This window comes from Pungitius pungitius, chromosome 21 (genome assembly GCF_949316345.1).
Source record: "Pungitius pungitius chromosome 21, fPunPun2.1, whole genome shotgun sequence".
Lineage (NCBI taxonomy): Eukaryota > Metazoa > Chordata > Actinopteri > Perciformes > Gasterosteidae > Pungitius > Pungitius pungitius.
Window position 1 is genome coordinate 13,437,808 of NC_084920.1, and position 26,335 is coordinate 13,464,142.

Here is a 26,335-nt window from a genome sequence, read left to right on the forward strand (position 1 = left end):
TCTCATTTGAATTTATTTTGGTACAAATGAAAAAAAACTGTACAAAATAAAGCATAGAAAGTAGCAATTATGAAAACAATGTTGACGACAACAACATCAAAGAAAAGGCAACACACAATTACATTAAAATTACAGCCAACTAATCTGGAAAAGCAACTTGTGGTACTATACATCCACACAAACAGACATGACATTAAAACACTCACGTTTGGGTAAAAAGAAAAGGCAAAGACGCGGACGAGTGAGAAGAAGTGCACAACAATCAAGATGATCCGAGGTTGTTGTTTTTTAACGTCAAATATTAGTGTGTCATTAAATTGGAACAACCTCACTAAAAGAAAAATATTTGACAGTAGGCCTTTTACAATTTGTATATCGCCATTAGTAGAATATCCTGTCTGCTTCTTTCTTTTAACGCTTCGTCTAACAAAACCAACCGTATCCCCGTCCTCGTTTACGACGTCACCCTTTAAGCTTAATGCTTCTTTACCAAACCGCACATACTCAAGAGCGCACAAACATTAGCACAGAGAGCTGGACGCCAGCCCGACTGACAGGACGACACGAGACGACACGCGATGCAGCACGACAGCAAGCCGCAGTGGAAACACTCGACAGGACGGAACACGTTTCGCTATCTTTGGCGTCCGCAGTTGCAAAGGGTCTGCAGCCGAGCACAGGGCGGACCCTTTGGGGTGCCGTATTGCCTCATAATCCTGCTCCCGTCACCCGGGGGTTGACCCCCCGCACACCCATTAAATGTGGGGGCGATGGCTCAGTGTCTTCGCGCGCGCTGGCCCCCGGTGCCTGCAGTGGCGATGTGATGGAGGGGCTGGGGCTGACGCAGCTGGGCCCCCCGCTTCAGGCTGGAGGACTCCGCGTTTGAGCCTGCGGGGGGAGACGTGAGACAAAGAAAAAGCTCAGCAACGGGGTTGTTTCGAGGGGGGGGGGGGGGGGGGCACGTGTGTTGGTCTGCAGCGGCGGCGGCTCACCCGTTTGCTGGGTGCTGTGGGCCGCCCGGATTTTGGCGAGGGGAGGGACCCCTCTGTAATGGGGGCGGAGCGTCGGAGCGGCGATGTGGAGGTGGTGGTCCGATGTGCTGTCCAGAGGACGGAACCTCTGGGCCGTGGTCGTCTTGGTCTGAGGGAGCTGCGAGCGGGAGGAGGAAGACCATCACGTCACCGACCTGTCCGGTACCGCGATGACTGTGTCGCGGATTCGCGGCTAAAGACGGAAAAAGCACTCACCGCTTGACCGGTGACCTCGAAGGAGCGAGACCGCCTCTTCTTGCGGCGAGCCTCGAAGTCGGCGTCGCGCGGCGTTTGGTTCTTGGCGGCGGGCTGGCGGTTGAGCGGCCGCGTCCAGGTCACCAGCAGGCCGGGCCCCTCCCCCGTGCTGCTGGACAGGTTGTCGTCCGAGGTGGCGTGCCGGAGGTCGGGGCTGGGCCGCCTGCCGCGGCGAACCGGCAGGCCTCGCCGAGGGGCTTCGCTCAGAGAGGCGCTGCTCTTCTGCTTCTTGGGGTCCAGGGGCGAGGGGGGAGGGGGCAGCCGCAGGGCGTCCGCCTCCAGCGCTTTGGAGCGGCGGCGCGCTGCTTTCACCACGATGTTCTGGACCCCCTTTAGGATCTGCTGCCGCTCTGCGGAGGTCAAGAGACGGAAGGAGAGAGAGTTACTCACAAATCATCACGTTTTGATGGTGGACCACCTGACCAGAAGTGTTCCTTCTCCAACCTGCCAGCTCACCACTCTGTAAAAGGGGGACGTCGGCCCCGGCCTCGCTGCTCTCGGTGGATGAGTCCAGGTGGCTGCTCACACTGTGGCTCAGAGGGTTGTAGCTCAGAGAGCTCTCAGGGAGCAGCGGCTGGAGCTGCAAACGTGACACCAGGCGGAGCGGCACATTAGGGTCAGCCCTTTGCTCTCTGTCAGAGGTCAGTTCGAGCGGCCATCGAAAATTAATTGTTTGCCTCTGGAAAATTATATTTTCGCTTTGAAGAGGGCATTTGAATCTTTTTACTTCAACTCGTCGGAGTAACACTCATTTATACATTTGCTTTGAGAGACAAGGAGATGGAGTTCATTTAAATTTAATTTAAAAGGTATGTCTTTTGTGGACGAACGTGTAATGGTAAAATATGTTATAACAGAGTTATGCTAATAGGGGGATGATTAATAATTGGTAATTCAAAAGTTTCCCTTTGCAGCACGAAGAAAGGCACGAGTCAACGTGCTCTCAAAGGAACTCTGTTACTTAACCATGGTTCATTTCTCACTTCATATCTCCCATGTGGTCTAGTGGTTAGGGTTCGGTGCCACTGAGGACGACCTTTGTGTTGTGTGTACAAAAACTCTGCGTTTTGACCGCTCAGAGACAAAGTCTCCGCAGTGTTGTTTGTGTATTTGACCTCCTGCGTGCAAGTAATTAATAGACTTTTACAACAAGACTGTTTTTTATTAAATAACCCTAGGAACAAAATCATCACATGCGAGTTGCAAAGGAAACGGCTTGAATTCACATTGCTTGAAGTGAAAAGCAACACCTGACAGTATGAGGCACCTCTCAGGGACAGCTATTGGAATGAATATTGCTTATTAAAATGTTCCTCACCTCTCTGTTGCCCTTGCCGTTGATGTGGATGGGAGGCGGGGGCACCGCCGCTGTGTGTTTCATCTGCCTGGCGTGAGGACTGCTCTTGAAAACTCTGTTATTGTCGCTGCCGCGTGAAAAGAGAGGAATAAATACAAAAAATATGAATGTGGTCACGGGAATGTGGATGTTTTTGTGGTACTTGTCAAATCAAAAGGAGTGGTTGTGTTTAAATGGGAGCATATGAAGACGTCCTCCTACAGCTCTGGCTCAGGCAGGATGGGGGGCAGAGTGTGTCTCCGGGTTTTGGCGGGGCCTCGTCTGTTATCCGAGCACATGTTGCGTACGCTCTCCTGGTCCGAGTCCATGTCCTGCATGTTGTCACGACCCTGACCGGGCAGGGTGATCTTGGGCAGAGATCCCTCCTGAAAATGATTATTGATTATTGTTATTATAGAAGCGCTGATCATTGATGTAAATGGGATAGTCTCGTTTTTACATTATATTTTAACTTGTGGCTACCTTGATGGTGTGCCTTGTGGTCACTTTATCCAGGGCCATGGCTCGGTCCAGTTTCCTCTCATCCAGTTCCCTCATGTACATCTCATACAGCTCCTGGAGGTGTGGAGGTACCAGCAGACTGTGGTCTGGAACACAAGCACCGAGTACAATTCAGTGAAGTTCAGTTCACAAAAGAAAACAAAAAAAGACCAGATTCATGGTTTTTTTTCTATAAATCACTGCAACTTCATTAAAGTTCTTGGTGGGCTCCACAATGTAGAAAGGGACTTCTTAATGATAATGAAAAGTGCATCTTTATATATATATATAATACTACATTGGCATCAATACATGTGTCTTCTTGAATAACAAGGAGTCATATATAACAGGGTTTTAATGTAAATAAACCAATAAACCAAATAAAATAAAGTATTTTTTTATGCATTATAAGACAGCAGATAAGATCTGGGACGGTACACTTTAATATTCACTCCAGCTGCTAGACTCACCAACGATGAACTGTCGCTGCTGCTGTATGATCTCGTCACACAGGTGCCTGTGCTGCTCGAAGCGCTGCACCACAAAGTTTTTGTGGCGGATGACGTTGTCCTTGAGCAGCGCGTTGGACTGCATCTCCGTGTTCTCGATCTCCAGCTCGTGCACCTTGCAGAGGAGGCACAGCACCTCGCGCTGCTCCTCCGAACTCACGCGGCGAGGCAGCAGCTCCTCCAGGCGCCGGGCCCGATCCCGCAGCTCCAGGAACCTGCGCTCGAGCAACGCCTTCGGGAGGGGGGGGGGGGGGGGAGAACTCGTATCCAATCGGAAAATGCCATCTTTCAAAAAATATCCTATCTCAGCTCCAGTGTTCATGAGGCACTACAAGCATTTGGTTAGTTTAAATGGGGGGAAAGTACTTTAAGCAATTCCCCCTTCAAGAATCCTACCTTCTGTTTGTGGATCTTTTTCTGTTCCGCCATGAGTGTCACCAGGTTTTCTCTAGCCATGGCCACCTGCTGGGTCTCCGTGCTGTCCGGAGGAGACTCCGGGGAGTCAGAGTCCTTCTCGCTCTCGTCTTTATTGACACTTTCCTTCCTCCTTTCAGCTCGCCACTTCCTCCTGCGCCTGCTGCGCTCCTGCTCCCAGCTGGGAGAAGATAGATAAACAGATACCAGGTATAGCGTTCGGAGTACATGCACTAAGTACATTTCAAATGTTCCGTAAACAGCCCTTTAGTGAATGCCACCTACTGCTGTACATATGTTATCAGATAGAATAATAAATATATAAACACTGACTCTGCAATGGTTAACAGATGCTTGGAGGTGTCGATCTGGACCTCCATGTTGCCGTTTTCCAACTCCATCAGGTTCCTCCTGATCTCCATCTGCTGGCGGAAGGCATCGAGGAGCTGCTCCCTCAACTGGTCCATCTCCGCCCGGCTCTGGTGGCTGGAGTGGGCCTGGACCTCCGCTACGAGAGACGAGGAGAGGGGAGCCTTTTAAAAAAGGCAGCGTACAATACAAATGAGACGGTCTGGTTTGGCAGATGCGGGCCGCGTGGACCTTACCCTGGACGTGGCGGATGTCGGCCCGGTCCGCGTTAAGCTGGCGGCTCGTCTGATCCGCGATCTTCGCTTTGAGCCGCTGGATCTCGCTGCGCAGGTCTGAGATGATGTTTGTGTACTGAGCAATGTGGTATGACACATTTATCAGGTTCTTCTTTACCTGAAGTAAACAATGAGAATCATTTGCAACTGCAAAGCAGAGAATAAATCATTTCTGTGGAATGGTATGAATAACAGTCATGTCATGTGCGGCTGATCCGCAGCAGAGATGAAATGGGAGCTCTCACCCGTGTTCGTATGCTTTTGGCACGGTCGGCGTACGCCAGCGTGTTACGAGACTCCTCAAAGCCCACAGAGGCGGGGCTGATGTGGGCGATCATGACCGTTCGGCTGTTCCCGCCCAACGAGTCCTGTCAATAAAAGTTAAATATAACACGGACAGCGTCGGCACCACAAAACACGATCAAGTGACTGATTAGCGTCGGTCACCTATAAATCCTAAAAACTGCTGTACCTTTAGGAGCCGAGTCAACTTGCTGTCTCGATAGTTGACGTACTTTCCGTTTTTGTCACTCAGGGCGTTGATGCAGTTGCCCAAAGCCAGCAGGGAGCGGTTGATGTGAGCCCCCTCTTTCAGCCGCTGACCCCTATTCTGGGTCTAATAAATAGCCAGATGTCAGTGAGGGAACCTCTGAGCCTTTTTAAGTGCATCTTGGTTATATTATGCCTTTTATGACAGAGTAAACAGAGGCAGCTGATAGTAAACGAGGGGAGATAGAGATGGATATGAGGGGGGGGGGTTGCCAGCTGGACTTTATGATCATCTGGTCGGCGACTTAAATGTCCTGAGCGCTTTGTAATAAACCGTCACTGTATAAACAGATGAGCGATTTCTGTATTCCTCGCTGTGTACTTTTTCTTCTTTAGAACAGAGAAACGTGTCCTGTGGCTTCGGGACAATAAACAGCACTCCGTTAGGGCTCGGTTTCCTAACGGAGGCCGTGTGTGCTCTTCATCAATAGAACGTCTCTGAAGCTGTGCAGCAGTGTAACTGCTTGAGCTCACTGGCTGCATGTTGTTCTCACGTTGTGCCGGCAGGTGGCAGCGTTAACACAACCAGCCATCGCTTCGACAAAAGGACGCTCAACTTGGAAAAGGGAAGACAACATAAATGGTGTTAAACATCCTCACTTGACAGCTTTAAAGGAGAAGGTCAAAGCAATAACTCAACCATGGGGGGGGGGTCGTCTTCTCTCCCTTTCTGACAACAAGGCCGAGCTCTTCTCCACACAAGTTCAGACACCAGAGACGATATTCACCAGGGCAGGTGACCCCAAAACACCTTAAAAACGTTTCGCTTTGATATCATCAAAGTCCTCATCTTAGACACTCTGAGAACTTGCATCTTATTATAAACGCTATCATTTTACTTTAGTGAAAAATCGTAATAGCATAGTTACCGGCATCTAGAGTTGAAGCATTAAGTGGCATTACAGCACAGATGCACATTGTGTTTCACTTTAATATACTGCTTTGTGGACTGTTACAAAGAGGCTTTTATCAGTCTCATGGGAACGTCACTCTGGACGGTTTTAGGAAACGCAAACCAAACAGATTGTCCACCCGTGAAACTGGCCTTTTGATTCGAACACATCCAGTCACCTGTGCTGCTCGCTCGGAGCCGGCGAGGTCGATCATGAAGAGGCGGGCGAAGCGGACCTCCTGCAGGAGGTCTCGACTGCGGCTCTGCTGCTTCACGGCAACCTGCAGGACGGCGTGGGAGCGGGAGGACGTCTGGTTGGCGGCCGTCGGCTCCTGGGTGCGCTGCTTGTTGCCCTTCATCAGCAGTTCCATGATCTGAAAAAACACGGCGGCGAGAGTCCTCAGTGATGCAATGTCAATATTTCTTTACCAAAAGAAATGAGTAGTCCCACCATTCAGAGTCAGGTCGCTTGTCTAACCTCTTGTGCATTGATGGTCGACACCTCTGTGATTCCAGCCACCTGAATCACGCCTTTAGAATCTTCCCTCAGGTCCAAGAAGCCCGAGGATGGGTTCAGCAGGTCGCGGATCACCTCATTGTAGATCTAGAAGGACACAGGATTACAGGAGAAGTCAGATGAATGGAGATGAATTTGAATCCCCCTTTTGAGAAGTGAACGAACGGGAGGTTCCATTCAGCCATTCCAGCCTCCTACACGCAACCGAGCCTGGTACAAAAAGTGCTGTAGTTTCAGAAGCTTGTCATTTGGAAACCACAGCTTGCTGGGTGGCAGGCCGTCATCAGAAGTCATTTCATGTGACTTTGTTGCCCTCAAGTTGATGAAGTTTTTACTGACACTGACAGCTATATATTGGAAGTATTATTGTTTCCATCTTGAAAATTGAACGTGATAAAGAGTCAGTGCTTAGGAACAATGGTGCACACACATTGAGCAGGTATAATGTGAGTGGACAGTTTAGACACCAGTCCTGTCATGCAGCCATGTGGTAGATATTTTTTCCAACGATGCTTCAAACCAGAAAAGTTTGTGATTATTCTCCTCACTTCCCGGAGGTTCCTAAACGTCCTCACGACAGGAGGAGAAGAACAGCGGGAACGATCTCTGTGTGTAGGAGCGGTAAATAATAACTGAATGTACCGATTTAAAAACAACACAGAGTAAATTCAATTTAATTCACTGTGTTCGTCTCTATGTGTGTGTGTGTGTGTGTGTGCGCCTCAAAGATTGCTCCCATGAAAAAGAGAGGGAAGAAAAACGAAGCACATGTGCCCCCATCGCTCAGCCAGGCTGTAAAATGGCGTTTAACGTCTTTGTGGCGAGGCGGCAGTGGCAACAGATTGCTCCCTGGAAACAGCAAACACACACACGTCTCACACGGCTTTGTGTCAGTATTCATCCCGAGGAGGCGTACAGGTCGCAGACGCGGTGATTGGCATTTTGATGGGAGTATTTATCTTCACCCACACGGAGAGCTACTAAAGAGCTTCGCCTCGAAAGACATTGTCAATCATGGAACATAATAACAGCTTTTGGCACCGAAAAACACAAAAGGTAATTCAAAACCCTCCTCTTAATGGACGAGATTTGTACCCAACAAGTGCTTAACTGTGACACTTTCATTTTCATTTAAATCTGTATTCATCATTTGCCATTTGCTTGTCCGTCTTTGTCCCTTTATTTTCTTTCTCTTCCAACACTTTTCTCTTTATTTATGAAATAAATGTCAAATTCCTTTTCATTCTTACGACGCAACAGCTTTTGGTGGCAAACCTAAGACAGAACATGAATTCACTTGAATGAGTCATGAGAGAATTTCCAGGATTCGCACAATATAATATTCACTGTATTACAAACACTAAGTCGCTGCTAGTTCTAGAAGAGGACCACTGCGAATACCATAAAAAAATAAAACTCCACTCAATTATGCCCACTTTAAATGAACAAAAGTCAAGAAAAGAAGAGCACAACCTCCTTCGATGGGAACACAAATGAACCGACTCATTGTACCCGGTGCTATTAGGGGCCTTGTCATGAATCCACAGCCGTCTTATCTTCAGCTCATCGCTAGCAACAAAAGGCCGAGATAATAACCAAGCCAACAGGAGATCACTCCTCACTTCAACCTACTGCCGGCTTCATCTCCAAACTCCAACTACAGCTCCATCCGTTAAAAAATCTAAAATCAAAAAGAAAAACGCCGTCAAAAAGATATGAAAGAAACACAAGGCATTTAAAAACAACATATATCAGCAGGTAATTCAAGTGTTTTGCGATGTGTGTTCATCTGAGTCTGGGCCTCTCTACTTGGCCCTGAATAAGGACGCGTGGCTCATTTTGGATGGGAAACAAACAAGCCAGGCCAAAGTTAAAGGACACCAGACGCACCTGTCTGATGGGCTTTGTTTGAGGAACATGGATCGTATCGGTGCGAACGGATGACAGAGGATTCCTGCTTGAGGCCTCGAGATGTCAAGCCGCACTTCACGTTAATCAGGGAATGTGTCAAGGAGCTTATAATGTTAGGAAACGGTGTGAAATTCGGACCTCCAGGTAGGACATGGAGACGCTGTACATCATGTCGTCGCTGGTCTCCTCGATGGCTCGGAACAGGTCGTTGAGCGTCCGGACGTAGATGCCCGGCTCCTTGTCCGTTCCCAACATGGTGTACGTCTTCCCACAGCCTGGAAGAAGCCGGAAACAAACAGCTAAATGAAGCTCAAAGCTGTGTTGACTGTGTCATTGGGACTTCAAGTTCAGGGCGTGCTCTCTTGATTTGTCCTTGACTGACCCGAGCACAACGCTGGACCCACACAAGCACACAGAAAATCACACACTAAAACCTGTGTTTACTTCCCCCCCCCCCCCCCCGCCCCAAGACCAGACTAGGATGGATATATCACTTAATAGAGCAATAGTGCTCCACTAGTCTTTGACAGTCTGCCTCCACTCGCTGGTAACAATGACTCATTTTCGGGAATTCAATCTGCACCAAAATGTAAGTTAAGGTATCTCAACCATCCCTGGAGAGTGTGCTGGCTGACCAGAGATGATGCACCAGAAATCTAACACATGTGTTTGATCTACCACCTTAATGCTCAGTTAAATGTGTGGGTTCTGTGCAACACACGCACACACACACACACACAAACCTGTGGGTCCATAGGCAAACACGGTGGCATTGTAGCCTGATATGAGGCCTTCAATCAGCCCTTTGGTTGTGGCTCGGTACACCTCCTCCTGCACAGGATAACCCGTAAAGTGACATAAATGACGTAAAGAGCATATTATATATACATAATACAAAATGCTGTGGCATATATTGTGTGTTTTTTTGTTGTTGAAACTGTTGCTGACCTGATTGGCCGAGTAGTCGAACGTCACATCAAACATGTAGGTTTTCTCCCTGGAGCGGTTGGCACGCAGGATGTCGTCGGGGTCCTCCATGGGGTCCATCAGAACCACCATCTGAAGAGCAGCAGATGGGAAAGAGGGACAGAAAAGAGGCACAAACTTGCGTTTACATCCAAGCTGCAAATGGACCAAAGGATGATGTCTCTGGAGAAGCACAGACGAGCTAACGAGACGTTCAGCTCAGTGCGCTGAGGGGTCCTTATGGAAAGTACACAAAGAATAAATACTGCCAATTCAACTCGGCTGGGATTGGACTGAACCAATTGAAGACCATGATTGTTACTGCTATCAACACATGTCTACTTCTGCTGAAGAAATGGGAAACGATTAAGAACAATCAAAGGAAAGATGTCTGCACTAGAGCAGACATCGTTTAGATGAGGGACACTTCATAGCAAGTACGTATGCAAATGAGCATCAAGTCAAGCCATCTGTCTGTCTGTCTGTGGACCTTAACGACCCACCATCAGCACACGTGTCAATCCCCTCGCACTGCGGCATCTGGAGAAGAGACATCGGCGCTGCTCGCAATGGCCTTTTTTTATTCTCTCTTTTTTTTGTGTGTGCACATGGCAGTGTGACACGTCTCATTGCTGCAGTCGTGCTGTGACACAAAGCTCTCGCCTCACCCTCGATTACCGGCGAATCACAGCTCTCCAGATGGAACATTTCAGGGACAAATCCGGAGCAGCGCGGCGTCAGACGAGCATATCGGCGTGCTGTTGACAAGCGATGGAGCCAGAAAGGGAGCCGTCGCCCGCAGCGTCGGGACAACGACCGTCCCTCCCCCACGGGGTTCTGGGTTTGAATGTCGTGCTTTGCAATTGGTGGAAAAGTTCGAAAAAAAACCTAAATGACCCCTCGAGTTTATTTCTGTTTGTGGGAGGGGGGGGCTGCCGGGTTTTCTAGGTGACCAGCTTTATTTAGCAGTGGGCCTGGAGAGCCCTCTGAGGCCTGTAACGCTGAATCACCGGCCCGTTTGATGGCCCTCTCTGCCAATGAGCCGCTCACTTTGAAGCTCCTCGATTGAAATTCAAGGGGAGCGATACGGAGGCAGAGTAGAGATGGAACAGATGAAGCCACACTTGGTTTGTCTCTCCAGTTCAGAAAATGTGCATTTTCCCGCTGTTTTTTTAATTTTTTATTTGCCGAGCTTATAGAAAGGCGAAGACCAAGGGGTGCTCGAGGAGACACAAGGAGTAGGATCCTCTTGGCTTTCTGCTTCTCCTCCATCTTCCAGCTGCGATGACGTGCACATTCCCACCATGGCATTCACAGGATTTCGCTCAGCATCAGAGGCACTAAAGCTATTTAAGTTGGCGTCAGAGCCAACGTGAGCATGTTCGAGGGAGAATAAGGCGAGTCTCTTGAGTTGCCACGGGACGCGAGAGCACAATGATCACGTGCACAAAGGGGGAAATGTGTGAAATTAGTCTCACCACAAACCACAGCAGACAGATTGATATTTTCACACCCATTTTGAAAACATTTGGACTCAATGCACAGGAAACAACAAATAAAGCGTAAAGCAGCACTGGTATTCCCGCCCTGCAGTCAGTATTTAATCTTTCCCAAACTCTTGGCATTAACAATATCAGAAATGCAGATCGGTGGCGATGGCGCCGAAGCGTCGACACATCTGAAGGACAAACCAGGACAATCCGATACAATCCGCCATATGCAGGGTCTGTGCGAACGCAGGGGAGCATGCAACAATGCTCGTCCATCAAATCATTAAAAAGGGGAGGGTGTTGATAACACCTCTCGTCCCATCTGTCGTCTGTGTTGCTTAAGTTACAGCACGGCTCCGCACGGCAGCTGCTGCCCGGGCCGATCGCACACAGCTAATGAGTCCTCTGATAAGACTCTAAGATGCTCACCTTAAGGACAGTACACTGTGTGGCAACATAATACTGGACGTGTTGGCGTGCCAAAAGGGCCTGAAGCAGAAGAAATACACAGACAGATGATAAATGATTCCTTCATCAACAGCAACACCAGAACATCTCAGTTTTTGCGGTTTTGCGGCCGGTTGTGTTGATAGAGCGAGAACGTTTATTCTGTCAGTCAAACCGTCGGATCGGGCCCTGCTTTGATCTGTGGCTATGTGATATAATTGGTCAATTATACAAATAATTATACATTATATACCAGTTTATTTCTAAATAGATAAACAAATAACGAACAAGACTATTTCCAAACAACATAAAACCAGAAAATATTCACAGTTGAGGAACTGGGACGGGTTAATTTAGCAAAACAACATTTTTAGGGCCTGCTGTTGTTGCTGATAAACCTTCTGTAGATCACTTCACTGTCTCAACGGGGTTGACATCTCTTTTCAACATTGTTCAATCACCACCAATCGTCTTTTTGTCCGTGCATGGCTATAAAAAGAATGAAAAAGCTAAAACAATAGAGCAAAACGACGCCTCCTCTCGTGCGCACACCCAAGCGCACTGACCACGTGGAGGAGCGTTGGCCACCAGCACATTGAATGCTTCCTGCTTGGTTGCCTTGCACACAATGTGTAAGAAAGAGAGAGAGGGGGGGGGGGGGGGCTTAATGATTTCCATGAGACGGCTGTGTCACCACGTGCTTCTTTAAGACGACAACTGCTTAAGTACAAAGTAGAAACCTCACATTACGATGTCATTTAGCTGACGCTTTTATCCAAAGTGACTTACAGTAGAGGTACAAACTGAGAGGAACAAGAAACAAGAAAAGTGCAAATTCATCAAATGCGCCGATTTACAACTTGTTATGAAAAGGAGCCAATGTGGGTACAGAAGAGGAGCGAGTCCTGGTCGGCAGTCAGTCCAATCTGACCTTTAGCCGTTACTGACGGGTTCGGCTCGTTAACAGGGATCTTTACTGGACACAGAAATCCCTCATTTGTGCTCCAGTTGGGGGGATGTTAAGGTCAGATTCTCCGTCTGGGACCTAAACGGGGTTCAGTTTTGAATGACCAAAGGGCTAATTCATGGCCGGCACTAAAAGACACATCAGTTTCAACAGGAGCGGACCAGAGGGACCCGACACCCGCATGAGGTGAAAAGGAAAAGCAATTTCCTGCTCCAGGGCGTCTGTAAAAGCGGTGTCTTTTTCAGCGGTTAACCACGCCGTCCCCTTTCACGGCGGACATAACAAGCTGCAGCCACTTCGCCGTTTCTTTGTCTCGCTTTTCTTTGACGTGACCCAGAGGGGTTTGGACCCGACGAAACAAACGGTCAGAGCGTGAGTTTACGCTCACGTGGCCTTTGAAAAAGAGAGGCTCTTAAAATATTCATGTCCTCGCTCGAGGATCAGCCAAAACAACAGCTCGCTTATGCAGCGCCGTGGAACCAATTAGCGCCAATGGAGCCACGCGGACGCCGCGCGGGGCGGCGGGGTGTGACGGGGCGCCCCGGGCTCGCCTGCCGTCACCGGCTGATGACTTTTCTCATCAACGGCACCTGCTGTTCTGGTTCGCTAAAGCTGCAAGGTGGGGGGGGAGGGGGGGTTGACTCGGTTTATAGCGGCGCTAGATCCCACCGCGGATCCATAATTCAAAAGCCTGGTCGTGGTGCGGTTTCACGAGCCAGTCGGGCCGCGCGCTCCGCCGTCCTGTGCCGAGGGGCAGAAGGTTGCCAAGGCAACCGACAAAAGTCAGCAGCGGTGTGGACCATCGGCCACTTTCATTCGTTGTGCCTAAACGACGGCCTCGGAATCACTAGTAAAATGACAAAAGAGAGCAATTGGAAATCTCCATGATGTTAAGTGGGCCGACAGTTTGCTGGCCATCCCTCAAACGGTAATAACACAACCTTCGGTTCAATGATGGCCGTCCCTCACGGTGCACCGCGTGGAGCTTTTAGACACGAGAGTTCGGCCTTTTGAGCCGTTGACTTCCCCACCTGAGACTTGAGGTTTGATTAGAAGATAAATGAATGGTTCCCCGTCTGGTTCCAGTTAAGTATTTATTCCACATGATCATCCCAGAAAGGCTTCCCTCTCAATGGCGGCAGGTAACACCGGAGAAAAAATGAAGACACATCTTGTTTAACATTTCAAGGGTAATTAACGAGAAGATAAATGGCCACTTAAGCAGCTACATGGACCTGATACAATTAAGAACATGAGAGTCAGAGACAGGAAGGCTGCAGATGGAGAATGAATCTGAATGTACACACAGCGGTCACATTTATAGCCTACGCTTGGGTCCAGTGTTTGTTGCTTTTGGGTTTCAATGGTCATGAGGTCACAAGCTTTTTTTTTTTCACCAAGCTAATAGGGTAGAAAATGCATGTATTGGAGAGATTAAGAGACCGTCTCTTTACTGTGGGTCGTGTATTGTTAGAATATCTAAAGTGCATCTTGTTTTTCACACCATCGTATTCAGTATCTCACTTTGTTGTTACCATGAAGGAAAGAAAGTGGGGATATCAAAGGCCCCACCAAGTGTGTAGCATTTTCATCCGAGAAAATGGATTGAATTTAGTGTAGGTCTGCATAGTTACATATCTGGAGGACAGAAAAATGGGGTGTAAATAATATTACATTCATGAAAATAGTTTACAATGCAATGCATAAAATCTCTGCATGCACCCAATCCTCATCTTTGTCGTTTAGCAATGACGTCTGTGCGTGTGGAACAGCGTGAGGAATGAAGGCTCAACGCAATCAGGTCTCAGCGATGACCTTTGCGGGGGGGGGGGGGGGGGCACAATCGGGGACTGGTTACCCGATAGAAAACGCCTGAGCTGCCCTCTCTGCACCCCGATGATGCCGCCCCATATCCCGTTTCAGGGGCTCTGGCCGATCGGACCTGATACGGAGCGCTTGGTGGCAACCTCTGCTCCTCATTTGTGGTTACATAAGACGTCTGGCTGTGGCCGCGGGACGCCAGATCAGCGCAGTTGGACGCTGTGACTCAGACGCTTATATATGCAACTGAAGACACACACACTTAGCGAGAGTTCTTTAAAGATTTAAAGAACTGGGTGGCAGAAATTGATATTCTCTTTCTTTCTTTCCGCTGGGTTTCCCTTTCTCTTTTTTCCTTTTCCTCTTGCTTGCTCACTACCCTCATCATTTTCGCTCTGAAGCACGTCGATGTGATATTGGACACGGCTCGTAACAAAGGATAAGAGGAACAATATCCACGAAAGCTCCCCCCCGCCCCGACCCCAGATCTCAGCTAAGTGGGAAGGTGTGGTGCTGCAGGAGGGCCTCATTTTTCACCAATGATGTCCCCTTGAAAATAAAATAACAAAACGTGCCCATGAGCCAGATGTTCTGATATCAAACAAGCGTCTTCCTCTTCCTTTGTAGCAAATTGCATTGGTATTTATTTGGACACATTTTTAAACGAGATAATGAACAAAGGCCGACCCCCAAATAACAACTTCCTTGCCTGAGCTAATTAGGCAAATGAGCAGCATTTATCTACTCCGTGCCACCCAGACAACAAACATCTCAGGGTACAGCAACAGAACAGCTCAGTAGCTCCGAGACAAGCTGCTGGCTTTAAGAGTCACAGATAACCTGGAGGTCAGAGGTCAGCCCCAAACATACAAACGAGGACAATCAGCAATTACCAAGACAACAACACACATACAGTACACAAACTCACAGGATTAGGTAACAGCTCTGTGGTGGCCACGGCTCATCCTCCGGCCACGAGCTTTTGAGTTCCTTCAAAAGATTTTAAGAGGTCTTTAAGACTAAAGAGGAAGATTATTAAAACCAAAGAATTAAAACCTAAAATGTTTCCTTTACTGTGACTCATATGTGACACACCGTTCAGAATATAATCAAATGTGATATAGAACATTCCTCTCTCAACGATGTAAATGTGAATATAGCATTTTTAGAAATCTGAGTCACTGCACTTACTCCAGCCATGTGTTCATAACAATATATTATGGAGCGACCTCAATAATAACTGACTAAACATCCTGTGATACTGGAATTCTGTGTGAAGCCTCAACACTTTCAGCAGGAAGAATTGCTGCCTCCAAACCAAACACGTGAGCCGCTAATTTGGATTTGGAAGTCAGTCGGCTTCCCTCTCAGGTGGTCTTAGTTGCGAGGACACTGTTGCTAAGCGACTGACTACTTAAATTGGCATGTTTTGCATTTCAGAAAAAAAAAGGCAGACCCTTTCTGAAAGTGATGAATAATGAAATATCATAACTCCTGCGAGCTTTAGAATGAATTGACTTACGTCAAACAAACACTGTTCAACCAGCGGGCCGATGACCACGACGAAGAATGATCTCTAATTAATAGTTGCATTAAAGCGGCGACAGATTGTGAAACATTTAATACAAAAAAAGAAACCGTCTGGAAAAAATGTCTACTTCAAAACAGGAGCCTACACTTGAGATCTCAGAACACCAAAGCAATCACAACCTTCAAATAAAAAAAGAAAACTTACCACTTACACAAACTATAATTGGACCGTTTCCTTTCATTATATTGGAGCTGGCCTTTCCACATTTATTTCCCTCTTTCCTCTCAAACAGAAGAAATATTAAATCCAGAATGAACAAGTACAACCGACTGCAATTGTGTGTCCATCAAAGAACATTTTCTAAAGATGAATACGCTTCTTGCATCTCAGATGAACATTTAGTCCAATAAGACTTGCAATCTTTTCCCTTTTTAATGACATAACAGTGTTCAGCTTTATAAAGTAAAGCCTAACACTGTAATACAATTTAGTACTTTTTAAAAAATGTATTCAGATATAACAGATATTGTCAGTGTTTGATAGTATCTCTTCAGACACTGATGTCAGCCGAGCAATGATCCGAGAAAACTCGCTATTTCCAGGCATTTGGGTCCATTTCGCCTCCATCGGCCATGACCAATAGGTTGTCGTCCGTGTGAAAACACAAGAGAGGCCATTAGTGGATTTTTTTTATCCTGTTTAAATACACATGACATGGCCCAGGGGACAGCGATGACACAGCGATGGATGGGAAATAACACACGTAAACGTGGAGTGAGTAGGTCCAGTACTAAATTGGCAGTAATGTACTGGCACAAATGTATCCTTTATTCTTGTTACATAACAAAGATTTACATTGATCTTTTGTAACTGTAAAATCTGAATTTTAGCCAGAGCTGTTAGGCTGATTATCTTTAGTTGAAGTCCCTCTAACTCGATTCATTAGCATGTTGGCATGGAGATTCATTGGAGGATTTCCCACATTGGATGTTCCTGATTGAAAATCACAATTGTCATTCATGATATTTCTGCATGCAGTTCTCAAAAAAAAAAAAAAAAAACCAAAGCCGCTGGTGCTAAAATGACTCATCTGTCGATAAAGGAAGGTAAGGTCGGGTAACAAACAACATGTTGTTATGACTGGAGTATGATTAAGGAAACACCTTGAGGGACTTAGTCCCACCGCTGCCTGCTTTACGGGAGCTTCAGATCTTGGACTCCCTGTCCTGATCTGCCACCTGTTGCTCTCCCCGCCGCAGCTTCCCACCGCTCTACTCCCATTTCACCTTTTGTGTGTGTGTGTGTGTGTGTGTGTGTGTTTAGCGCTCATTCGATTACATTTGTCTGTGTCCAAAGGGGATTTAGAGAGAACGGCTGGCGATCACGTTCATCAACCGAAACCCTGACGGCTCCAAGAAAGACGGCTCTGCTTCCCGCTCATTCTGTTCCACAGAAGACCGACTCCTCCTTTTACAATCGAAATCTAACCTAAAACAGGAGAGTATTCTGCATCCTAATTAGCAGAAGCCCTTAGGGTAGTTCCTTCCTTTACAATCGAACCCATACAGAGTTCAGGATGACCCCCAAGGACCCAGGATAGGAGTTTTTCATTTATTGCTTAATAAACTCATTGGGATTCCTACCGGTGTGCATTCCAGCAGAAGCTTAGCCTGTGGCCGCTCGGGGGGGTTGACCAGGGGCCATAAGCGTGCTTTTCCTCGAGTACTAAAAGCAGTTCAGAAGATCTCACAGCAGGGCCGCTCCAGAGCCTCCTTCAGCGGCCGGTCACACGGAAGACGTCACTTTGCCTAAACTTTGTTTGATAACAATACCAATGAAATTCATTCTATTCTCAATATACAATTTGGTACCACTGTAAAAATGACATTTTATTTTGAGTAATGATATGTTTCTTATTTCTGTGAAGAAGATTCAAACACATCATGTAACATTATATTTACTATTGAAAACAGCCTGAACGCATCCCAATGCCGCTGTAGCTTATCACAAGTTGCTTGTTTTTTTGTTCCTCCGGGTTTGTATCCTCATGGTTGAAATGCACTTATTGTAAGTCGCTTTGGGCAAAAGCGTCAGCCAAATGACATGTAACATGAAACGTTAACAGGGATTTGTTGTTCACGGTGTAGCGGTGTCAGGGTGCGTCGATAGCGAGTTATTTCTGTGCTTTCAGAGGACAGTCAGCGTCGGTCTCCTCTAAGGTTGTCATGACATCCCTATACGCGGCATTACGTGCAACGTACTGCATCTGACAGCAGCAAGTTCCAGTTTATTTGGAGTAGAAAACCTCTTCTTATTTGTTTTCATGGGGGAGATGAATCACCTCATTGTCTCCTTTCACTGACAGACCACTTTTGAGATTCCCTTTGTACTCCACAAAAGGCACAAAATTGGCCAATTCGTGGCACACTGTAATCAAGTAGTCCTCCTTGGACCGTAATTGTATTAAAAAGGACTTGATCTTCACAAAAGAATCAAAGAGTGGGGCGGGCTGACATTCTCTCAGGAATCTTAACGAATCACCGGTTGTTTATTTTTTCCAGTCTACTACTGCGGATGTGATAAATAGGGGCTTTAAGGTCCTCATCTGCACCCATTAAAAGCACCTCTGAAGAGATGACCATGAAATGCCACCGTCAGTATGCCTTACGTCTGTTGTTACCTACACTTAAAGTCCCGGTGGGAATTGGCTCGCCCGACAATCTGACCAAGCCCCAAACCCCCCCCCCCCCCCTCCCCCCTCCCTCCAACCGAAATAGAGCCTTCTTGCCATGTTGTTTTTATTTGTTCTTCCAAAAAGGACTGTACTGCTGATGAACAGGAATAGCAAAAACAAAAAACAATGGCCCCGACCTTGTCTGTGTGTCTCCATGGAGACGAGGCCTCGCCATAGACATTCCTCACTGCGGCCGGCCCCGACCAAGACATGCCCAATAGGTTCCATTCCTGCAAGGAGACATCTAGATATACTGTACATGTCGCACCATTTCTCTCCCTTGGGATGAACTTAGATATCCCTCCTACTTAGGGAGGGGTGACATAACCTCTTTGGGTCTAGTCTGTTGCTATTAAAAAAAGAACTAGTGGGTTTAAAGATCATCATCGCAAATCATGAAGAGATAACTGTTCAAAGTATACCAGCAGGGCAATTTGTCTCTGCGAGAGAGAGAGAGAGAGCAGGTGGCAGTAGGTTTATCCTGGAGTAAAACCCATCCGATGAGCTCATCCCTGCAGGGCTTAGTCGGCTTCAAGTTGTCTGTTTTCGGCCAGGGGAGCCCGATCCGGGTACTATCAGCGAGTGGTACCGGTGAGCCAAGAGCACCCTGCTAATCCGTCTGAGCCCTGTGGACCGTATGTCTCGCAAAACCAGGTAAACAGGGCAGAGAGAGATTGTAGGCACAGGACACATCTGCACACATGTGCGACTTCAGTCTCACAGCATCCCTGTGGTGTTGTTGTTGTTGTTGTTGTTGTTGCTGCTGCAGCTTTCTCGCTTGTGTGTCCACTCCATTCATGTCAGGACAGCCCATGTGAGACTCCCTCAACGAGACTGTCTCTACAACAAGAGTGTATATTGTAGTCAAAGCTGACCCTGAGCGATGGAACGCGCCCGAGTGGACGGGATACGACCCCATCGAGGCCAGACGCCGTTCTTCCGTCACTTTGTAGTTCTCTCCACAGATAGGAATATGAAAGACACCAGATGAAACGAGCTGAGGTTTGTTGTGCTGGAGACAATAACAAGGCCTCGATGGGTTGGCGGTGTCAGCGCCGGCGCCACCTGCCAGCCGGGATGCTCTAATCCCCTGTGTCCAAGCCCACTATAATGATGTCATGGCAGACAGAAGTGCTGATGCCGTCCTTAAGACCTGGCGTAATTACTTCTGAGAAGACACACAAGTCCCGTTTCAACGCCGCGGATTACAGGTTTGTAGAAATCGGCGAGGCACCGCGGGCGGCTGTTGCTACGCTTTTCATTTCCCAAGACGTTCATTCACGCCGAGGCAACGGCACCTCAGCGGGCTGCCGGCCGCTTATTGCTTGCACTCCGGTATCATCCTCGTCGCGCACTAACACCGTTAGTGCTGCTAAACGGGGGCCCCCGGGAGGGGCCACCGGTAAACGCGGTCCTCGTGGAGTCGTCCTCCCCCGCATGGTCAAAGGGTAACGACCTCCCTGCACGCTGTGCAGCAGCGGTCGAGCCCTGAGGATCCATTTGTTGATTATTTTTATTTTTCGCTCCTGTTAGAATGAAACATGTCGGTCCAAATTGAAATCTGTACCACAGCCCTCTGCTTCTGGCCATCATAACGAATGCACATTTTGCTTATTCACAAACGTTCCCGTCACGGTTTACTCTAATGGGGAACACAATTAGCACCGCGGCTCCATTCAAAGCTGTTTAGCTGCCAAATGAATTATACAGCCATCTCATGCTGAGTGGGGATGAGGCACAAAAACACGACTGTTGGGAATAGAGTCAATACTTAATTTTGTTAGTTTACCTTTTTTTCACATGTCAACATTAAAATACACTGTAAATTTACAGAAATTTTACGCGAAAAAAGGCAACAAACTTGCAGTTTATCATTATGAAATGAAAATATTAAAATGCCGGTTGGGATTTGACACATTCCAGTCCCTTAACAGGTCTCGGGGATGTGATAACGAGTAGAGTAAAGTTGTGGCGCCAGACGGCAGCCGATAAAATGTTGAATTAGTGCCCTCAGAGCAGCTACTCATCGCTCCAATAGCTGTTGCTTAAATAACACGCTGGTCACGTTGCATTGTGGGTAATGTGATGATCTGATTCTACCCGCATTGATTTTGTTCTTTGATTTTCTTTTTTGTTGAGAGTTGGGCACTGTTATGAAAGGGCAACATTTATGAAGTACTCTTTCAAACCACTAATGACTGAAATGACTCCAGAGTAGTGAGATGAATCCAAAGGGCTGATTACTGCTTGCTCTTGTTCTAACGCTTTGTTACCCACCATCAAAGGGAATAAACCACGTGAGGTCGCGTTACACAGCTCTGCACTAATTGATTGTCCAATTAAAGCCCAGTCACTCACTACGGCGAAGCATGGGAGACATTTTGAAGCTTTCAAGCAGCCATTAGAAAAAGGTCAGTCTCGCTTGCTACTGGTCTGAGTCATCCACCGTTCATTCGTCTATAAAAGAAATGTGCCATTTGAGCTTTACAAAAAGAGTCTGGTGTTTTTTTGTTTGGTTTTTCAGCTCCGTAGAGATACCTTATCTGTGCAGCCTCCTAGAAACAGAAAGAGGCATCTGAAACCGAGACAACGGCACACACACACACGCACACACAGACCCCGTCACTCACTTGCATACCGTATGCACATAGAGGTGAACAGGTTACTATCACACACACAGCAGTAGAGTGAAGGCGGGCCAGCTCACCTGGTCGTCCACTCTGTGGGCCACGACCGCAGCCGCCTCCTCCTGCTCAGCGTCGCTGAGGGGTCGGATCCTCAAGGCCACCTGCGGCACGGGGCGTGAACACAGTCAAGCCAAAGTATTCAACTTGCAGACATTGTGAGTGGATTTCTTTTTTTTTTTTTTTTTTTGGATTAATAATCTGAACATTATTGGTAATTAGTAGCAGCACATGCGTGAATTTAGCTCTAAGATGAATTCCATCAAAATAAAGAAATAGTTCACACAAGAAAAAGAAAAATATCCTTTCAGAGGGAAAATATGCAATTCCTATTTAACACTGGATGGTATTTTGTGGATAAAGATCGTATTATTCTTATATTATAAACACTCACACAGAGGCCCCCCGATTTCATTCATTTAAATCCCTACATGTTTTTTTCATGCTGATGGGAGCGGATAACAATAACAGTGGTGGTGTCCCCCCTACCCAGAGGCTCATGAGCAGGCACTTTCTCTGTTAGCACCCTGTAGAAAGTGTATTACACGCTGGACAAGGTGGAGGCAACTCAAACAGCCACTTCAATTATTCAGATATGAGCTGCAGAACGCCGTGCAAAACACCCTCGAGAGCTGCTGCTAGGAATATAAAAAGGAATTATCTTGCTACTGAAAAATAACCGGAAGAACACACTTTATCGGGTTACACTTGTGAACAATGGGATCCAATCCAAAGCATGTTCAGCCACAAATTCTGCTTGAACCTAAACCAGGGGGACACGGTCATGTATATGTGTCGGTATTGGGTCCATAGCAGGTGACTGCATGTTATGCACAGGTGTCTTCCACAAGAAACTCAAGAGTAAAAGTGAAGAAAGTATAAAAAAAATAAAAAAAATGGACGTCAATGGAAAAATAACAGCATGTCTGCATATTTCTGAAGGAGACTTTTGCCAGGTTTTACACCTGAAGGATGCAATGAGCACCTGTACGTGCCCCCCCGCAGGGGCCCATTGTCCCTGTGTGGTTCCTCCCGAGTGTCAATAGGCACGACAAACAATTGGAATCAGCCCGTAGTGAAGGGTAACCCACCTTTAACCACGACCCCCCGACGAGCAACAGTTACGTCGAACCGGACTTTACAGTTAGCTGCATTCCTTTGTGGGTTCGTGTCTTTATATTAAATGGCCGTTGACAACATGTTTTTAAAAAGGTCTGAACTCGGCTGAGTAACGAAGGCAACGTGGAGGAGGGACACGGTGCAGTTGGGACTCACGGTCAGCTGGTGCTCCTTTGATTCCCCCGTGTCCTTCATGGTCCCGGGGTGAAGGGTAAAGAAGGTCAACGGCGGACGGGACACCGGGACACCGTCATCTTCCTCCTTCTCCTCCTCCTTAGCGCCGCCACCTGCATGTCGAACCGCTCGCGCACCTACCAACGAGGAGCTCGGTCTCTGAGAGCAGCTGCTACGACCTCCCGCCGTGTGTCTCTCGCTCTCTGCTTCCTATTGTTGGTCTCCTCTTCCTCCTCTTCTTCCTCCTCCTCCTTCTTCTTTATTTGCCCTTTTAAAGTACATCGACGGCGCGCCACCTCGTGCCGCGCGTTTTCCACTCACGCGCACGTCGGAAACGCGACACACGGGAATTATTTATTAGACGAGGAGCTGTGGAGAGGTGGAGGTGGAGTTCAGGGTGGAGGGGGGACGGGAGGGGGCACCGACCGCTGCCCACCTGCTACAGTCACTTCCTCGTCCGTTGCGCGCTCCTCTCCGCTGCCTCTCGTGTGGAGGCCGTGCGCGGGTACGCGTGCGTGTGCGTTGTCGTCCGTGGTGATGAAACGCTAACACTACTCTAATTAATAATAATGTAGTTACTCCACTTACGCTACATTTATTTGACTGCTTCAGTTATGTCGATTTTTATTTCAAATAAAAAAGATATATTTAACGTTGCAATAAATACACCGTTTGATGTAAAACGTAGCAGAAATTCTCATGTTCATTTTTTAGTTTTTTTATTACGTATTTTTCTGCAAATCAGCCATCTTTTTAATCTTTATACTTGTGTACAAGCAGAACCAAGGTACATGTTGTGTCTACTTGTCTGAGTGGTAGTTTACTATTTGCAGTTCCAACAAGGAGTTAAGCTGCAGTCTTTTTGCTACGCGATGCTGACATCTGCTGGAAGAATAAAACACCTTCACGTGGCCACACGTTTCAAACACGTTGGCCCCACGTGTGTGTCCATCACAAAGTGCCCAAACACAGTACAGTACACGAGTTGTACTCAAAAACAGGTTTATTCAACTCACAATTACACATGTAAAATCAAGCACCATTTCAAGTGCCTGTTTCAATGCAACATGCTTAGAAAAAAGTGACACGGACCGACAAAAAAAAAAAGTAACTGCATGCATTGAATCCCTACAGTAATTCAATGCTAGTCAACGCAAACACGTATTGTTGGGAAATATATTACCTTAATATTCTCATTAATTACTGTTAAAGCAGCACAGCTTCCCGAGTCATTACAAACTGCAACTTTTAGTTATATTAGCGGGATTAGACATGTGGAGAACATTAATTAATTAATGGCCCTTTAGGGACGTACAAAAAAATAGTTATCCTATGTGGGATCACCACATAAAACTAGAAAACAATATATATATATATATATATAAAAAATTGGCACGTTGTTTAAAACAAAAAAAAGCAAAAAAAACCAGAACCTCCTTGTTGTTAATGTACAATTTATATACAAAACTGGGGTTTCAAGGTCATCTCGTCTCATTACTTAAAGATTCACTTGTCTGTGTAAAAGTAAAGAAATACCTGAACAATACCTCCCGCTGTGTGCTGCCAATGCTGGGCTTGTGCTTCACAAATACCGAGGACAAAGTTTAATAAATCCAAAACAACAAGTTAACGTCAGCGGTTATCTCTTTGGAGACCTGAATGTCAGTTTTGCAATGCAAAGAAAAAGGGAGGTCGAATCATTTTTTTAATGGTCAAGCTTATTCTTTTCGTTGATGAAAACAGAACAGCCCACATATGGTTCCGCTGTGGTCACACCGCACGCCGCTTTGGCATCCTGCAGCGATGAGGTGTCCCGCTCTGCCCTCTCTGATGCTGGGAGTGTGTGTGTGTGTGTGTGCGCGGCCTACGCTTGAAAGTCGCTCCCAAAGTGTCGAATCTGTTCCTCCGTCATGGACAGGTAGGTGGCCCGCATGCTGGGTGAGTACTGTGGAGGAAAACGCAAACAACTCAGGGGAGGTTTTCACAAAATGAGCCTAGCCTGTCGCTATAAAGAAAAGGGGGGAAACAAATGGCACGGGGGGGGGGGGGGGGGGGTTTTAACAATGAATCCACTGAAAACCCATCTTTTGAGAATCTATTTCTCACCACTTGTAGAAGGGAAGAATACTTTCCTTTATTAAAGTGATTCCTTTACCATTTCCCAACTTTTCCAGCAGAACACATGCTCCCTATTTCATCACCAACTACACAACGCTCAGCCTGTTTTTTTTTTGCTCCTGCTGCATTCTTTTCCTGCTGTCGGCCATTTTTGGACTTCGGGTCTGCGCCCCTCCGGACTTGTTTGTTGGTCCCCGTGAGTTCAACGAGCTGCGAAAACGAAGTCCACATCTCCCTGACGGGGGTCGCCGGCAGAGAGGTCAGTGGTGCCGCGGGGCGCTTTCTTACATTTTTCGCACGCGGCTATGGGGTCGCCGCTGGGTCTGAGCACAGTTGTCACCTTCCACAAAAGAAGCACGCCACAAACACTCGGGGGGAGACACCCTTCGGGCCCCGTGGAGTTGGAGTGTTTCATGCTCAAAAGATAGATTTTCTGCAGAGTATGCCTTCAGAGTATCATAGCGGCTTTTCGATCCATCTACACCTGGATAAAATGAACTCGCACTTTGCTGGGAGTGAACGACCGGAGCACGAGCTGCATGCACGCGGAGGCTGAACTGTGAGGAAGCCGAGGGAGGGGGGATGGGGGAGGGGGGGCAGGAACACAAACCCTCACAGAACCCCCCGGGCGGGCTCTCTCTGGAATGACGACAACAGGTTGTGAGTTGAAAAAGCCATGCCGGACGGGAAAACTGCACGGGGACCAAACAAACGGATGTGAGGTGGAGGAGAGGGTCAAAAGGCAGTGATGCAACAAAAAGTCAGGGAGTGGACCCCCCCCCCCCCCTCCCCCTCCCCCCGAGGGATGAGTTGAAAAGACTTACTCGGTTTCTATACTGCTCAGAGTATACCTCCAAAAGTTGAGTAAAACAAAAAGAGGGGGAAATATAGGAACGAAAGATACAAACAGACACATGACAAACAAACAAACAAAAAATATATAAAAGAAGCTGTTAGCCGCAGACTATCGCATGATGCTGCACATCAAGTCATGAGAAGTTCAATTTACAGTACTTATTCAATTGGAAGGAGGTCATAAGGCAAAGTACATCATACTTTTGTATTTACAAGTTGGAAATGTAGGTTGGTGAAAACTTGACATTTTCTATACCTGCAAACTTTAATAAAACTGTGGTAATGCACGACTTAAAGAGTATAATATTCTTTTCATTACATACGTTTGATATGAATTTAGTCAGGGCTTCCCGAAACAATGTCGATCTCAAGTAGAGTCTAAACCTGCAGAATGCATTGAAGCGCCGAAATTCCATCTCGCCCTCGTACAGCACGTTATCAAGAGGCTGTGCTTGAATCAAAAATGAATCCAGAATGTTTCTGTATTCATCTCTGTGCTGTAGAGTAACGAGAGAAGTGGCCCAGCGAGGGGCAGATTAATTCCACGTGTAATAAAAACGTCAGTGTCAACAGTGAGAGAGGTTATGGCTTAGGACCCGGGTCACTCCCAGTGTGGCTCAATGATGTGCATGATTAAATATTAACCGCATTACTTCTCCTCTCCTTGCTCTTGTACTGTGAGTCAGAGGAAGGCACGCTTTACAGCAAAAGAGTATCTGGTTAGATGCCTTTTGATCAAGGAAAGTTTATTGGACTTGTCTTAACACGTGAGCCGAGTCAAAATGTGAACAAAAAATATTCAGCAGCGACTTCTAATAAGACTATTTCCTGTGCTTTGAGCGGCTAATTCTGTCTATGACATCAGAGGGA

At 47.1% G+C, this 26,335-nt stretch overlaps 2 protein-coding genes across 2 annotated transcripts in view; both read right to left on the minus strand.

The window, feature by feature from the left end:
- Position 1: 1 nt before the first annotated feature.
- Positions 2-22,610, minus strand: kif19 (kinesin family member 19). The gene is made up of 20 exons (XM_037462971.2): positions 22,475-22,610; positions 21,223-21,303; positions 9,508-9,618; positions 9,303-9,390; positions 8,698-8,834; positions 6,610-6,735; positions 6,311-6,505; positions 5,163-5,306; positions 4,936-5,058; positions 4,652-4,808; positions 4,380-4,554; positions 4,029-4,227; positions 3,594-3,864; positions 3,106-3,230; positions 2,845-3,008; positions 2,605-2,710; positions 1,743-1,866; positions 1,248-1,636; positions 993-1,149; positions 2-888 (listed from the first exon to the last, which is right to left on the minus strand). Exons 1-20 carry the CDS (start codon positions 22,511-22,513, stop codon positions 776-778), a joined length of 3,024 nt encoding a protein of 1,007 aa, XP_037318868.2. The 5' UTR covers positions 22,514-22,610; the 3' UTR covers positions 2-775.
- An 850-nt stretch (positions 22,611-23,460) lies between these two features.
- Positions 23,461-26,335, minus strand: part of ttyh2 (tweety family member 2) — a 29,530-nt gene continuing 26,655 nt past the window's right edge. Inside the window, 1 exon segment of the mRNA XM_062559876.1 lies at positions 23,461-24,437. Coding sequence (XP_062415860.1) covers positions 24,357-24,437 — 81 coding nt within the window. The 3' untranslated portion in view covers positions 23,461-24,356.